General features: G+C 33.4%; 1 protein-coding gene across 1 annotated transcript in view; it reads left to right on the top strand.

Moving 5' to 3' along the window:
- The window catches only part of DYNC2H1 (dynein cytoplasmic 2 heavy chain 1), a 376,258-nt gene that overhangs the window by 45,043 nt on the left and 313,505 nt on the right, over positions 1–17,710 (top strand). Inside the window, 13 exon segments of the mRNA XM_032639512.1 lie at positions 1,434–1,561; positions 6,907–7,070; positions 7,843–7,925; positions 7,928–7,986; positions 7,988–8,049; positions 9,029–9,184; positions 9,274–9,388; positions 9,935–10,105; positions 11,088–11,470; positions 13,169–13,300; positions 13,400–13,518; positions 15,092–15,204; positions 16,959–17,078. Coding sequence (XP_032495403.1) covers positions 1,434–1,561; positions 6,907–7,070; positions 7,843–7,925; positions 7,928–7,986; positions 7,988–8,049; positions 9,029–9,184; positions 9,274–9,388; positions 9,935–10,105; positions 11,088–11,470; positions 13,169–13,300; positions 13,400–13,518; positions 15,092–15,204; positions 16,959–17,078 — 1,805 coding nt within the window.

The raw sequence follows: 17,710 nt of genomic DNA, 5'->3' as shown, positions 1-17,710 counted from the left end.
GCATTGGCATCAACTTAAGTTACCAGCTGCATTAGCCTCTAACAAGAGAGTCAGCCTATCTTTTGAATCTTTGAATCCAGGCATTGACTTCTCTCTAGCTGTGAAAGTCCTCGATGGTATCGTCTTCTAATAGAAGGCTTCTTCATCTCCATTGAAAATCTGTTGTTTAGTGGAGCAGCTTTCATTAACTATCTTAGCTAGATCATCTGGATAACTTGCTGCAGTTTGTGTATCAGCACATGCTGCTTCATCTTATACTTTTTATGTTGTGGAGATGGCTTCTTTCTTTAAATCTCATGAACCAACCTCTGTTAGCTTCAAACTTTTCTTCTGCAGCTTCCTCACCTCTCTCAGTCTTTACAGAATTGAGGAGAGTTGGGGCCTTGATCTGGATTATGCTGTGGCTTTAAGGGGCTGTTGTAGCTGGTTTGATCTTCTATCCAGATCACTAAAACTTTCTCCATATAAACAGTGATCCTGTTTCGCTTTCTTATCATTTGTGTTCACTGTAGTACAGCATATTAATTTCCCTTAAGAACTTTTCCTTGGCTAACTGTTTGGTGCAAGAGGCCTAGTTTTTGGGCTGTCTCATCATTAGACATGCCTTCCTCACTAAGCTTAATCATTTCTAGCTTTTGGTTTAAAGTGAGAGATGTGTCACTCTTTCTTTCACTTGAATACTCAGGGGCCATTGTAGCCTTATTAATTGGCCCAATTTCAATATTTTTGTGTCTCAGGGAATAGAGAGGTGAAACAGCCAGAATATATACAACATTTGTCAGTTAAGTTCACTGTTTTACGTGGGTGTGGTTCATGGTGCCCCAAAACAATTACAACAGTAACATCAAAGATCACTGATCACAGATCACCATAACAAATGTAATTAATAATGGAAAAGTTTGAAATATTGGGGGAATTACCAAGACGTGACACAGAGACATGAAGCAAGTAAATGCTGTTGGAAAAATGCCACTGATAAACTTGCTCCATGCAGAGTTGCCACAAACCTTCAATATGTAAAAAATGCAATATCTGCAAAGCACAATAAAGTGAAGCACAATAAAATGAGGTATGCCTGTACTATTTTCCAAAATATCAGTGTTTCTTTTTTCCTTTAAGCTGTGGTGTTTTAGCATATTATTTAAAAGACTGAAAAAGTTACCAATTTTGAGTAAAATTTACTGAGTGAGTACATTTTAAATTTCTTCTCAAAAATTTTAAGTGTCATGTAAAACAATTACAGTTTCATGAGAAGAAATTTCTTTGCTTATTCTACATTTTGAATTTTGCTTTATGAAAGCAAATGACTACTTAGGATTTAATGTATTTCATATAGTGACTACTTCTAACATTCCTTGATTTAGAAATTATGTAATTAAATATTTTTCGTGATAATAATAATTTTTCTTATATTTCAATGTTACCTATTTCAGCTCATTTACATGAAATTGATACATTCGTCACTGAAGCTATGGCAGTCTTAACAATTATGCCGCAATCTGTGGAAGAGATAGGTAATGCAAATTTACAATATAGTAATCTACAAGAACGGAAGCCAGAGGTGAGAATCACAAAGCAATTTATTTATTCTTTTACTGTACTGGGGATGATTAAATTAGGTAATTTTATGTGACTATTTAGAAATATCATATAATTGCATTATAAGGAAGTCTATAAAATCTAGTCCAATTGATCAGTTCATGACTGGACTCTTGATGTTATGTTGTTGTAATGAAATAGTAACAATAATGCTTATTATTATTTTCAGAAGTATTTGTGGTCTCTTTTATGATGTGGCTTATTAGAATAAAACTAAACATAAATAATTCATGCTGTTACTTCCAGGTTTGTACTTTTAAGATGCTGAAGTATGAAGTTAGAGCAGAATTAGGAGCACACACACACACACACACACACACACACACACACTCACTCACATATGATGGAGGAGCTCATAATTAGAGACAAAGATAAAAAAAAGTGAAGGATAAATAAAAACAGTATCTAGAAGGCTAGAGCCTAGAATAAGCAAGTCAGAATTTTATAGAACATATTATAGATGATCTTAGTTATGTTTAGAAGAAGGAGGAGAAATAATTCAAAATAGAATACAAAGTTTTTTATGCTCCTATTATATGATAGGCTTAAAATTATTAGATAGATTAGAGGTAAATGAAATAATATACCTTCATGGTGGAAGGAATTATAAACTTTTATATGGAAAGCTTAAAGGTATAAAGAGGATTTAAAGGCAAATAAAATAATGTACTGTCTAGTAGAAGGAAATAACTAAAGAAGGAATAGCATTATGAGCTGTGGCAGTTAGCTTGATTTAGCAGAGGTGTTCATTCATTTATTTATTTGACAGATACTTACAGATCACCTGATATATTCTAGGCATTGTGCTAGGAGTTGTGGTTACAGCTATGAACATGCTCTATTCTCATGAAATTTGCATTCGTGTGTGTATGTGTTTGTGTGTGTGTGTGTGTCAGAGAGAGAGAGAGGGAGAGACAGAGACAGAGACAGGACAGAGAAAAGAGAGGAGCAAGAGGAGCTAGAGCAGTGCATGATAATCTGGGGGATGTTTCTTAGAGTGGACGATTGTGGATACCTTATCAGATAGATGACATCTATCTGCACTGAGACCTGAAAAACTTAAGGAGGCAACCATTCCGCGATTTAGGGGGTAGACAGAACAACAAATACAAAGATCTTAAGGTAGAGAAGGAGTTTGGTATGCTTAAGGAAGATAGGTGAAAATATTGTCAAGAAACTTAGTTATCAAGAAAGCCATATTATTCAAGGAAAAAATGGTTTGAGGTGAAATTGGAGAGGTTGGCAAGGGCCAGATTATGAAGGTACTTTTAAACAATCATAAGGATTTGGGTTTTTTTTCTAAAAGTAATAGAAAGTCCTTACAGGGATTTAAGCAGGGAAGGGATACAGTCTGGTTTACATTTTGAAGTGATTACTCTGGCTGCTCTGTAAAGAATGGATTGGAGGGAGACAATAGTAGCAGAGAGTCCAGTTAGTAGGATATTGCAACTGGTATACAAGAGGTGATGGAAGCTTGTTCCATGGAGTAGCAGAGGAGATGGAGAGAACCGGAGAAATTAATGATGCACTTTAGAGTTAGCACCAAGGTCTTCTGATGTATTAGAAGTAGACGGAGCTTAGATAAAAAGCAATAAACATGTCTCCTAGGTTTTTGGCTTGAGCAGCTGGAAAGCTAATGGTACCATTTACTGAGATGAGGATGACTAGAGAGGGGAGTTGTTTGGAGATTGGAAGTGGTGGGGATTGAGATGTCAGGTAGAATAAGGAATAAGGAAGTTAGAGTAAAGTTGAAGACTAGAGATATAAATTTGGAAATCCTCTTAATATTCATGATGTTTAAAGCCATAGGATTGAACTAGATCATCTGGTTGATAACAAACTGTAGAGGTTATAGGATCAGCTTTGAGCTTTCTGAAATTTAGAGTTCAAGCATAGAGGGAGGCAGCTAAGGAGATTGATAATGAAGTGGGATGAAAGTGTGTCATCACAAAAACTATGAGAAATAGATGTATGTTGGGAACAACATGTGAGGCAGGAAGTGGCACGAGACAGTATAAAGAGCTAGGCAGAATCTAGGTCATGTGAGTCACATTAAGGATCTTAGGTTTGATTTTGTGGGCACTGAGGAGTCGTTGCTGGGTTTTAAGCAGCAAGATGTTACAGAATTGTGTTTTGGTATGTCTCTCTGTTGGCGTGTGGATTTGAAGAAGTAGGAATGCATGCAGGTGGACTTGAAAACTGTTTTAATGTCTTCACAGGCTAAGTTCTATTCACATACAGGAAATTAGAATCCTGCTCTATTTTTTCTCTCACTGATTTTCCTAGTACAACATGGATTCTTGGTCCATTGTTTTTCTGTTTCTCAGGTGAAACTGATCCTGCCCAGAAATTGCAAGCTGGTCATTGAGATATGTTTTAATTTTTTTTTTTTGCCTATTATATATGCACAGTGATTTTAAAATATCTTTCAGTGGATTTTATTGCTTTGTTGAGTAGTAAAAGCACAGGTATAAATTATAGGACACTGTTCTTTTATGGTGCTCTAAAAGGCCTAGAAGCAATTTGAGTAGTTTAGCACTTACTGACATACACCTAGACTGTTTAACAGACTGCTCATTATACACAGCTCAGGGCATTTCAGGTAGAAGCTGAATACAGGAGCTTGGTTCCGATTCTTCAGTTTTCCCTTTCTTAAGTACCTTTTTTTTCATGACTTACCCTTCTCTGTTCAGTAGGATAATTTAGTTAATCTGTGCTTTTAGATAGTCACTAATTTTAGAAGCCTCTTTAGCATTTTCTTATGAATGGAACTTTTATAATAAGAACTTCACTTTGAACAGCTATAGTATTGTCTTCCTATATTCATGATTTAATTAAGTTTCATATTACCACTTTTATTATCTTTTTTAACTTTTGATGTTTAAGTGTCTTAGTTGAGTTTGCATATAATAATAAATGTTAGAAACTTTATATCCAGTATATAACAAATTATGTACAGTCCCTCCCATCAGGAAACTTGCACAGCCTCTTAGATAGCCTCATACACCAGAGAGCAGAGAGCAGAAGCAAGAAGAACTACAGTCCTGCAGCCTGTGGAACAAAAAACACATTCACAGAAAGATAGACAAGATGAAAAGTCAGAGGGCTATGTACCAGATGAAGGAACAAGATAAAACCCCAGAAAAACAACTAAATGAAGTAGAGATAGGAAACCTTCCAGAAAAAGAATTCAGAATAATGATAGTGAAGATGATCCAGGACCTTGGAAAAAAAATGGAGGCAAAGATCGAGAAGATGCAAGAAGTGTTTAACAAAGACCTAGAAGAATTAGAGAACAAACAAACAGAGATGAACAATACAATAACCAAAATGAAAACTACCCTAGAAGGAATCAATAGCAGAATAACTGAGGCAGAAGGATGGATAAGTGACCTGGAAGGCAGAATGGTGGAATTCGTTGCCGCAGAACAGAATAAAGAAAAAAGAATGAAAAGAAATGAAGACAGCCTAAGAGACCTCTGGGACAACATTAAATGCAACAACATTCGCATTATACGGGTCCCAGAAGGAGAAGAGAGAGATAAAGGAGCCGAGAAAATATTTGAAGAGATTATAGTCGAAAAATTCCCTAACATGGGAAAGGAAATAGCCACCCAAGTCCAGGAAGCACAGAGAGTCCCATACAGGATAAACCCAAGGAGAAACACGCCAAGGCACACAGTAATCAAATTGGCAAAAATTAAAGACAAAGAAAAATTATTGAAAGCAGCAAGGGAAAAACGACAAATAACATACAAGGGAACTCCCATAAGGTTAATAGCTGATTTCTCAGCAGAAACTCTACAAGCCAGAAGGGAGTGGCATGATATACTTAAAGTGATGAAAGGGAAGAGCCTACAACCAAGATTCCTCTACCCGGCAAGGATCTCATTCAGATTCGATGGAGAAATCAAAAGCTTTACAGACAAGCAAAAGCTAAGAGAATTCAGCACCACCAGACCAGCTCTACAACAAGTGCTAAAGGAAATTCTCTAAGTGGGAAACACAAGAGAAGAAAAGGACCTATAAGAACAAACCCAAAACAATTAAGAAAATAGTCATAGGAACATACATGTCAATAATTACCTTAAACGTGAATGGATTAGATGCTCCAACCAAAAGACACAGGCTTGTTGAATGGATACAAAAACAAGACCCATATATATGCTGTCTACAAGAGATCCACTTCAGACTTATGGACACATACAGACTAAAAGTGAGGGGATGGAAAAAGATACTCCATGCAAATGGTAATCAAAAGAAAGCTGGAGTAGCAATACTCATATCAGATAAAACAGACTTTAAAATAAAGAATGTTACAAGAGACAAGGAAGGACACTACTTAATGATCAAGGGATCAATCCAAGAAGAAGATATAACAATTATAAATGTATATGCACCCAACATAGGAGCACCTCAATACATAAGGCAACTGCTAACAGCTATAAAAGAGGAAATCGACAGTAACACAGTAATAGTGGGGGACTTTAACACCTCGCTTACACCAATGGACAGATCATCCAAAGTGAAAATAAATAAGGAAACAGAAGCTTTAAATGACACAGTAGACCAGAGAGATTTAATCGATATTTATAGGACATTCCATCCTAAAACAGCGGATTACAATTTCTTCTCACGTGTGCATGGACATTCTCCAGGATAGATCACATCTTGGGTCACAAATCAAGCCTCAATTAATTTAAGAAAATTGAAATCATATCAAGCGTCTTTTCTGACCACAACACTATGAGATTAGAAATGAATTACAGGGAAAGAAATGTAAAAAACACATGGAGACTAAACAATATGTTACTAAATAACCAAAAGAAAAAGAAAAACAAAACAAAACAAATTGGGCTTCCCTGGTCACGCAGTGGTTGAGAATCTGCCTGCTAATCCAGGGGACACGGGTTCGAGCCCTGGTCTGTGAGGATCCCACATGCCACAGAGCAACTAGGCCCGTGAGCCACAACTACTGAGCCTGCGTGTCTGGAGCCTGTGCTCCACAACAAGAGAGGCTGCGATAGTGAGAGGCCTGCGCACCGTGATGAAGAGTGGCCCCCACTTGCCACAACTAGAGAAAGCCCTGGCACAGAAATGAAGACCCAATACAGCAAAAATAAATAAATAAGTTAATAAACTCCTACCCCCAACATCTTTTAAAAAAAAAAAAACAGAAAAAAACAAATTATATAAAAGCAAAAATCTTGATTTAAAAAGCAAATCATGAAACAATTTTAAATAAATGGAATCTTAATAAATTTGATAAAATATGTTGGTTTTCACATGTCATTTTTTAACCTTTAGATTTTGCCCTTATTTCAAGAAGCTGAAGATAAAAACAGACTTTTACGGACTGTGGCAGGTGGAGGTTTAGAAACAATTAGTAATCTGAAAGCTAAGTGGGATAAATTTGAGTTGATGATGGAAAGTCACCAACTTATGATTAAAGATCAGGTAAGAACCTTTTGGTCATTTTGTTAAAATGGAAACAGTTTTTTTTCTCATTTAAGATTTCTTGCTTGTCTTTATTCCATTACAGCTCAGGTTTGTAAGAATTTATAAGCTCAGGTTTTCTGTGACATCTTATGGAAAAACCTGAAGGAACTTTTTGGCCAACCTAATATATTGCTGATGAAATTGACCTCCCTCAGTACTTCCATACAGTAAAACACTTTGTATAAATGGTGTTCATGTCATATAGTTTATCTTTGTTTCCTACCGTACCAGGAATGTATGTGACATTATTTTCAGTCTTTCTTATGAATAAATTTATTTACCTACTGTGTATGGTATCTTTTAAGGGTATAATCTGGAAGTTGTACACATCTATTGCACTCATATCCTATTGACCAGCACTTAGTCTTATGGCTGTTAGCTGCATGGGAGACTGGGAAATGCCCTCCTTTATTAAACAGCTGTATAATCAGGTAGAACAACTGGAGGTCATTGATCAAATTTTTTTTATCACTTTGATTTTGTTGATAGTTATGATGGATGCTGTTAATCATATGAATGATTTTGTAATGATGATGTTTGCAGTATATCTCTTGTTTTTGTAAATGTATGGTCTAATTTATTTTTGAGTTATTTTATTGTACTTGAAATCAGTAATAAAGAATAATCTTTGAAAAGCTGATACTGATATTTTTTTGACCTTTAAATTGAAATGTTGGAAATAAAAATGTGAATATAAAGTAAGATTTACTTGAATTAAATTGTGTAAACTCTATTGCCTTATAGATTGAAGTGATGAAAAGGAAATGTGAAATCACGTCTTCAGATCTATTATCAAGAACTGGAAAAATTTAAAGCTCGTTGGGACCAACTAAGCCTGGTGATGATGTTATTGAAACTGGCCAGCAAAATACTCTTGATAAAAGTGCCCAAGTCAATAAAAGAGAAAAAAATTGAGTTTGATGATCTTGAAGTCATAAGAAAAAAGCTGGTGTATGTTTATTCTTTAAAACTGATAGTACACATTTTGGAAAAAAGAGTTTTGTATTTATATATTAAGCTAGTAATGTTCTTATATTTATTATCTTAATGTCTTTCCTTATAAACTTCAGCAGTTTTAAAAATACCAGTATTAAGTGCTCATGCTACTGCTTTCTTAGGAGTTGTTGAATTATATTAGGATTTTAAGAGAAAAGCAGATTTCTGGTTAGGCCTAGGAATAGAAATAATAGAAGTTATAATAGCAAATTAAATAATAATAATAGAAAATTAAATTTACTTAAAAGTTATATTAGGGAGTTGGAATATTGCTTTATGTGATCTCATTGTACTTAAAAATGGAATATATAAAATTAATGGACAATTACTTTTTGAGCTTCTGGGGAAAAAAATGAACCTAGCAAAATGATGAGACTTCAAAGAAAAATATTTGTTGTTTTATGTTATAATAATACAAATATTAAGTTTAATAATTGTGTTAGATTTGGGTAAATGCATCCATAAATTAATTGGCTTCATAGGTGAGTGGAGGTTTTAGTACCACGTTTATTAAGTGACATTACATTAATTAGATGAAGAATATCTTATGTTCTAGAAGCTAATTCTTTCAACCTAGAAGAATATTAATGGATATTCTTTAATCTGTTCTCAGATTAATCCATAAATTTGTGCAATTCTGAATATTTATATATATGACATATATACATAAAATATATTTATATATATTACCAATTTTACTTTGACTCCTTTGGAAAAAATGCATATTAATGAATTTGGAAGAGCTCGTTCCTAAGTAGTTAAGTAAAATTCTTATGTAAAGTAGACATAGCCTCCCACTGTCTACCTCTGCTGTCAGATACTTGCACACAAACACACACAGAGAATGCAGTTAAATATTAATTAGTTAAACTTATTGACATTTAACAGTTTTTCTTTTTAAAAAATTAATGATATTTGCTACTTGTTTCTATAGTGATGATTGCCATCATTTTGGCCTAGAAGAGCCCAACTTCTCCTTGGCATATAGCATCTCTAAGGACATTGAGAGCTGTGTACAAATTTGGACTCTTTATGAAGAGTTTCAGCAAGGATTTCAAGAAATGGCCAATGAAGATTGGATTACTTTTAGGTTTGATTCATAAATAGTATTTAGATTCTGATAGTTTTGTGGTATTTTTTGGGATGTAAAATTTAAGATATGTTTCTGGTATTTTACAGGACTAAGACATATCTGTTTGAGGAATTTTTGATGAATTGGCATGACAGATTAAGAAAGGTTGAAGAACATTCAGTAATGACGGTGAAATTACAATCAGAGGTTGACAAATATAAAGTAAGATAGTTTTACTTATCTTACTATTTAAAAATGGTGTTTGGAGCTTCCATGTATCGTTTTATTATGTAGTGACTGAACTGTAATTTTAGTTTATATATTTTTAATGATTCCATTACATGAAAAAAATAGAAAGTATAGAGTAAACCATAGAAGTTACTGATATTTCTGCTTCAGTTTGAAAGAAGTTATAACTAAGAAATTTATGGTTAAAGTTATATAGTGGAGTATTTATAACTTAGCAATTAGGATATGGGTCATTTAGCATATTTAGGATGTAGGTCATTTCCTAAATTTATAATAATAGAAATATTTTAGGTCATGTTTTAAAATATATCAAGCTACCAAGGGAAATTTGCATGTATCCACAGCAATGTTTAATAAAAAGTTTTATACAATTCTTTTTAAGAATTTGATTTTAAGATTGTTAAATAAGATAGTACAGTAATTAAAAATCTTATAGATAATTATAATAAAATTAAATAATAATTTACATTTTGCTTGTATATATACATACATAAGTCTTCTTTTCTTCTTTTTTAACAGATCGTAGTCCCTATCTTGAAATATGTGAGAGGGGAGCATCTTTCTCCAGATCACTGGCTTGACCTTTTTCGTCTACTTGGCCTTCCTCGGGGAACTAGTCTAGATAAATTACTGTTTGGTGATCTGCTTAGAGTAGCTGCTACAATTGTTGCCAAAGCTTCAGACCTTAAAGTAAGAATCACTTTTATAAATATCTCATAGATCTGACCTTTGTTGACATACATTTTTGCTTTATTTTTTATTTAAATAAAGCAGCAAGTTAAATTTCTTTCTTCCCTTAAAATAGTGACAGTGTTCCATTTTTCCATTATTCTTTCATTAGTAATACATCTGAATCTATCGATGGGGTTATAGAAACAATATAAACCCCTTCTTTGAGAGAAAAAATCTGAAATAAAATATGTCTTACTTTAAGAAGGAAGTCAGCTTTAATCAAAAAGCAAACAAGTACAAAGCATTTTATAAAATACATTTAAAATTATAGGGTATATTATAAATAGAAGCTAAGGGGTACAAAAATACAGAGAACTAAACAAGGAACCAATTTGCTAATCAGTTTTAGCATAGGTCTCAGGTGAAAGTAAAACTTGTACAATTATATCATAAGTAGCAGACTTTCTATTTTGTGTTCTGCCCATTTAATGTAAAAAAATAAAAGGACTTCTGATGTCAAATTGTTTTATTTTCTAATATATTATCTAATATGTATACTTTCATCTTTGCTGATAATCCTGGAGCATATGTAGATAATCATAAGGTTATAAAGCATGACTGCTGTAGGAGGTAATTCTAGATGGTTGCTAATCATTTTAGATGTATTGGAACTTACAGTTAAATTACAATAAAATGGCTGAGTTCTGCAAAATTTAAAATATTTTTGTGGTTTGCAGTGGATGCTTAAATTTTGGGGTTTTTTTTAGAAGTAAAAAGCATAAGGCAGAACTCTGTATATATTTGACCATGTGAACTAGATATCTGATATCCCTTAATACATTTGCCAGTAATTCTCTTGGATTGATGAAAATAATCCACTTAAATTTTTTTTTTCTTTATGGTGCAAAGTCAAATAAAAATATATCTTCTTACAAAATAGATATAACTTATTTATATGATAATGTTGAAGTAATAAATATGAATATTTTGTGTTAAATAGGATTTAAATAGTCGTGCACAAGGTGAAGTTACAATCAGAGAAGCTTTACGAGAACTTGATCTTTGGGGAGTTGGAGCAGTATTTACATTGGTTGATTATGAAGACAGCCAATGTCGAACTATCAAGCTGATTAAAGACTGGAAGGATATAGTAAATCAAGTTGGAGATAATAGGTGCCTTCTTCAGTCCTTAAAGGATTCTCCTTATTATAAAGGATTTGAAGATAAAGTGTCAATTTGGGAAAGAAAACTTGCAGAGTTAGATGAGTACCTGCAGAATTTAAACCACATTCAGAGAAAGTGGGTATATTTGGAACCCATTTTTGGCCGTGGAGCATTGCCAAAAGAACAGATGCGCTTCAACAGAGTTGATGAAGATTTTAGGTCAGTACAACTACATAAGACAAAGACACATATGATGGTTTTTATTCATATAGTGAGGTACTTAATACAAGCTAATTACTTTTACATTATTAGCGTCATCTGTGTCCTCAACTTTTTTCCTACTGGACCCTTCTGAGAAATGAGTTTCTCTCATTCAGTTATATACTTGAATCATTTTGATCTGGTTTCTATCTTTACCACTCTACCTATATTAATAATATATCTATAGTATAATAGTAATAATAATATTACTAATATATACCTAGTATTTCTTAAAGTTACCAATTACTTTCCCATTGTAAATCTGATGGGCATTTTTTATTTTTCATTTTACTTTATCTCTGACTAGTATCTAATAGAGTTGAAAATTTCTTCTTTCTTAGAAAGTCTGTTCTTTTGACTTCTGTGATCCTGTCCTTTTTGGTTTTCTGCCCATTTCTCTGGTTCCACTCCTGATTCCTAGTCCTCAGCCCTTTCTAAACATTTAGATGTAGACATTCTCCACCTTTCAGCTTTAGGTTTTCTCACTCTATATTCTCTCCTTAATGATCTTAAACACTCAGAATCAATTCTCATCTATTTGCTGAGGTCTCCTCAACTTATTTATTGAGCTCATATTTCTTTTCTGAGCTCCAAATGTATTAAATATCCTCAACATGTCAAAACTAAATTCATGAATTTACCCCCAGTCCCTTTCCTACAGTCCCTTTTCTTTTCTCTCTGGTTTCTTCCCGATAAATGGTACCACCTAACTGCTCAAGGCAGAAGCATAATGGATATCTTTGACCTCTTCCTCCATTTCCAAATCCATTTGTTACCAAATTTTGTTGATTCTAACCTACTAATCGATTTTATTATATCTTTTATATCTCTACTTCTTTGATTTTATTCTGAAGTATTTTTGTTGTCACTCACTTGTACTACTGGCTAATCTTTTGACTTATTCGTATTCTTGTCTTCTCCAGTAAGTTTTTCACACAACAGCCAGAGTAATCTTTTAAAAATGAAGTCCACATTACTTCTTTCCTTTATTCCATTAAGTAAAACTTTAACATGACTTTCTGTTGTTCTGAGGATAAAGCAGATCTAAGGATCTGCTCCTTGTCCATTTCTCTAGCCTTTTCTTGTGCTGCTCTCTCTCTCTTTTTTTTTTTTTACTTTAGTGACTCTAGCCTTTAGTTTCTCTAACATACCACACTCTTTCTCAGGGTCTTTGCCAGAAACTGTTTGCCTCCTATTCATTGCCTTTTTCTTTTTCATTATCATTCAAATCTCAGCTTAAATTACTTCCTCAAATAAGTCATAGGTTAGGGATTTCCGCATTAGCCTTTTACTAATTCTTTCTTAGTACAAAACAGTCCTTTGTGCTTTTCTTTCTTAGCACTTATCATAATTTTATTTGAATATTTGGAGAAATTATTTAATATCTTTCTCTGTCACTGGGCCATTATCTCTATGAGGTAAGGCTTAATATTTTTTTAGTGAGTGAATGAAATAAGAGAATGTGCAATAATGGAGGTTAAAAATGGTAATGGAGTATTATTAACTTTGAGGATTATTTATTAGAAGTATAATAATGTATTGCTGTTATACTGATGTTACTAGTTTGTTTTAAGCAAGCAAAAAAAAAGTCTCCACATCCCTGTTTCAGCCAAAAACTGTTAAAATAGATGTGAAAATAACTTTTTTCTTCTGCAGATCAATAATGACTGACATCAAGAAAGATAATAGAGTCACAACGTTAACTACACATGCAGGAATCAGAAATTCTCTACTAACGATACTTGATCAGCTTCAAAGATGTCAGAAATCATTAAATGAATTCTTGGAGGCATGTTTTTAAAAACAATCTTGTATAATAAATTATAAAGTACTTTAATATCTTAATTATTTGAAAAGAGATTTTTTTTTTTTTTTTTTTTTTTTTTTGGAAAAACGCTCAGCATTCCCAAGATTTTACTTTATTGGTGATGATGACTTATTAGAAATACTGGGCCAGTCTACTAACTCATCAGTGATTCAGTCTCACCTTAAGAAACTGTTTGCTGGTAAGATTGAACATTTATTCAACAGATATTTATTGAGTTTCAGTTATCTGCCAGGCATTATGTTAGGCTCTTAGGCAGACTGTTGAATAAAATACAGGTCATACACTCAAAGAACTCTAGTTTAGTGGACGAGGCAAGTTAGTAAGTTGACAAATACAATATACGACAATTTCTGTGGTCGACATAAGTATGTGGTGTTATAGCTGCATCTGTGAAGACATTTAGCTCAGTTTTGGGTATGTAAAGATGACATCTCAGGTGAGATCTGAAGAAAATATAGGTCTTAGCTAGAGGAAAAATGGGGAAACAGAGGGAATAGGATGTGCAGAGGTCTGAAGTGAAGGAGAACATGTCCATTCATTATTGAGTTTAAGGTCTCTTGAGTGATGTCCCAGTGGAGATACTGTTATTGTTAGCAGAGATACGTGGGATGGAGATGTAAAATCGGGAGTCATCTGTGTATAGATGATAATTAGGCTATAGGAAGAGGTGAGATTACCTGGTAAAAAGTGTAGAGTAATAATGCCATATGCTTCGATGTTGTTGAATCATTTTAGTTGGGTAATTGCATTCGGAATTGGTTTGCTACAAACACGATGATTATTATTTTCTTGAAATATTATTTGTTGGAAAAGAGCTGTATTTTTCAAATTAACTTTAAGAAGTAAAAAATTTTCATCATCTTCACTTGCAGTCAGGGATTAGCAAACTGTAGGCCCACAGGCCAAATCTGACTAGCTCTCTGTTTTTTTTTTTAAATAAGGTTTTGTTGGAAGGAATACAGCCATGTCCATTATTGTCTATAGCTGCTTTTGTGCTACAAGCAAAGTTGAGTAATTGACACTGAGACCTTATGACCTGTAAAAACCTAAGATATTTACTCTCTGGTGCTTTACAGAAGTATTTATTAACCACTGTATATCTGAAGCTTTAGAGTGCTTATATCTGTAACTGTGATTTTGCCTGTGGAAGATAGTAGAAAGAGCTCTTGGAATCAGAAAGCTTGCTTTCGAGCTCTACCTCTACTATTTATTAGTTATTAATTTACCTCTCTGAAATCTAGTTTCTTTCTTTAAATTGTAAATAATAACTTATAGGGTTTTTCTAAAGATCAAAATTAGGTAATGTGTTTTTTTATATACTATAAAGTGAGTGCAAATTTTGGGGAAGGGAAGTCTTGTTTGCTCTCCCCCTTTCCTATTATCTTTTTGTCTCATATAATGTAAGTGGAATCATTGGTACGTATTCTTATGCACTCATTTGTGCCTGTTTTTTTTCACTCATCATAATGGTTTCAAGTACCTAAAACTATATTTTATTCCTTTTTATTGCTTAAAATAGTCAATTGTTCAAATATACCACAGTTTCTCTATTCATCTGGGGGCATTCGGTTGTTTCCAGTTTTGGGTTATGAAAAGCTGTTCTATTTCATTATATAACTGAATTAATATAATTCAAATATATTCTATATTATGAAGTATACTTTATGTATTATGTGGTAATCATATATACTGTCTAATAATTATGTCTTTAATAAAACTTTTGCATATAAATTGTTGCTTTTGTAATGTAGGCATTAACAGTGTGTGCTTTGATGAGGAATCAAAACATATAACTGCAATGAAATCTTTAGAGGGAGAAGTTGTACCTTTTAAAAACAAAGTTCTTCTGTCAAATAACGTAGAGGTAAGTAATTCTTTTTCAAGTGTGAAAGTATAAAGAATTAACGATATGAACTTTGTATCAAAATTAATTCAGTTTGTAGAGTAAGTTGGTTAATTTAGGCCTTTTGGAAACTTATATCTTAAAAAATAATTTGTTTTGTTAGGTTCAGAATGATTTGATATTAAAGAGAATATGTATTTTTAGTCTTTGGAAGGCAGCATGTAATTTTGAAAACAACTTTTGCTTTGGAGTCAAGAAGACTTGGATATTAATTGTAGCTCCACAACTTATTAGCTATATAACTTAGAGTCTCAGTTTTCTTAACTGTAAAATGGGAGGCCTACTAGCAAAGACTTTCTGTTGAAAATTAAATGAGATAATTGGCTTTAGGTACACTATAGTGTTTGAAACATAACTGCTCAATAAGTCTTTGTTCTTTTTTTTTCTTTAAAATCTGAGTTGTATGAGATGATTTAAATGAACAAGTAAACTTGAAACTAGTGCATTTATAGTACAACTATTGATTAATTGGTTCTGCAGGACTAGAAGTGAACTGTCAAAAGCCTATTACAGTTATATAGCTAAAGCCAACAGCAATAGGATGTAACACATTGAATTGTAATTTTTAAGTTCTAAAGGTATCTTTCAACTGCAAGTCAGGGCCATGCCTTATCATGCATGTATCTGTACAGTTTAGTAAAAAGTCCACTCCTGGTTAGGCCTCAACATTTTATTGGATGTTGAGTATATAAATCAAGTGGTTGAAAGGATAGAAGGTTTGTTAAGTAGCTCCCATATTTGGTGAAGAGATTTGTTGTTTTTGCTGTTGTTTTCCTTTCTTGTGATTTTATTAGGACTGGATGAACAGAGAGAGAAAGAGCTTTCAGCAGCTGGGGGTAGTGCAGCACTCGGGGAGCTCTTGTGATGATTAGCAGAGTAGGTGTCTGCTGCCGTGCACTGAGAGCTTCTTACTCTTTAGCTGCAGTGGCTTTTGAACTGGGAAAAAGTTTGTGCTATTTTTAATACTGGAAAGTGCTCTAAAGATAAACAGTAAAAAGCTAGAACTTAAAAAAGGTAATGATGAAAAGCTATTTAAGATTGTAGTTTTTGCTCTTATATTTTATTGCAAATGATACAGTTTTTAAAAGTTAAGTAGTGATTCTTAAATATTCATGCTATTTTTATTAATCATCATTATTATTTTAACTTTAGTTTAAACTTTTGTTATTTTATCTATAATCAAATGAGTGAAAAATGTATTGTTTTGACCTTGAAACAGAATTAGTTTTGTTTGAAGAAGGATCTTAACTCCTTAAATAATATGGTTCACCTTAATGAAGCAATCCCTTCCTATGGTTACAGCTTTCTGAATATAAGATCATCAGGATAGTGTGAGCCAGGGGACTTACCTAGTCATTGTGACTCTAATTTATTGGCCCAGCTATCTAGTTTGATTTATCATAATGATGAAATGAATGGGTTAGTTTTTAAATGTTCATGTTTTTTTGGTTTGTATAGATGGTGATAGTGATAACTAACTACAAATTTTTGAGTTTTCACACTTAACATTATCCCAAGAGGTGAAAAAATAGTTTTCTTCATTTAAATCATTTATTAATAAAAAATTATATACCATACAACACATTTTGGGAGTGTGAGAGTCAATAAGAAATTATAACCTTCCTCCTGAAATAAAAGAATAGAGTCATTAGCTTGTGTTTTTGTTTTATGACTTGTGTAATAAGAAATAATATATTTTCTAATTTTATTTTCAGACTTGGTTAAATGATTTAGCCTTGGAAATGAAGGAAACTTTGAAAGAGTTGTTGACGGAATGTGTTACTGCTGGACGAAGTTCTCAAGGTGCAATTGACCCATCCTTTTTCCCTTCACAGGTAAGGGGGCTTATGTCTAGAGTACAGGTAGGCATGGTGTCATTGGAAGATCCCTGACCTAGAGGTCAGGAGGCTTAGACAACTGGGATCTTTGTTTTCTCTTTATCTAACAATTAACATTGACTAATTGCTTAATATCTGAGTCTCAGTCCCTCAGCTGTTAAATGTGAGGGAGGAGCAGCACAATAGTGAAATTCTCTTCTAGCTCCATTAGTTTGCCATAATTCAGATGCTTACAAGCAGAAGGCCTGCTGAGATCTAAGCTACCCAGGCCATTGCGGAGTGGAACTGGGAGGCAGAATTAGTCATGTATTAGTTTCCTGGTTCCAGATGATTAGTCCATCATTGATGGAGAGGCACAGGATCTATGACATTGTCTCCCACCCTTTCCATGGACTCATCTAGGAGGTTGGAGCTGGTGGGAATTTAGTAGTGTTAGTGTTGGTCTGAAACATAATCACAGTACTTAACTAGAACTTTGGCAGGGAAGAAGAGCGCTAGGTTTCATGGTTGTTATAGAGATTGCTACAGGTCAGTGTTCATAGGAGCTCATTCCTGAAATACTGGATGCTAGATATGTGTCTTACAAAACTTGTTCTGGGCCTTATTAAAGTGTAGCACTAAGACTTGGG

Source organism: Phocoena sinus, chromosome 8 (assembly GCF_008692025.1).
Source record: "Phocoena sinus isolate mPhoSin1 chromosome 8, mPhoSin1.pri, whole genome shotgun sequence".
NCBI classification, from domain to species: Eukaryota; Metazoa; Chordata; class Mammalia; order Artiodactyla; family Phocoenidae; genus Phocoena; species Phocoena sinus.
This window is presented reverse-complemented; position numbering and strand designations above follow the sequence as displayed.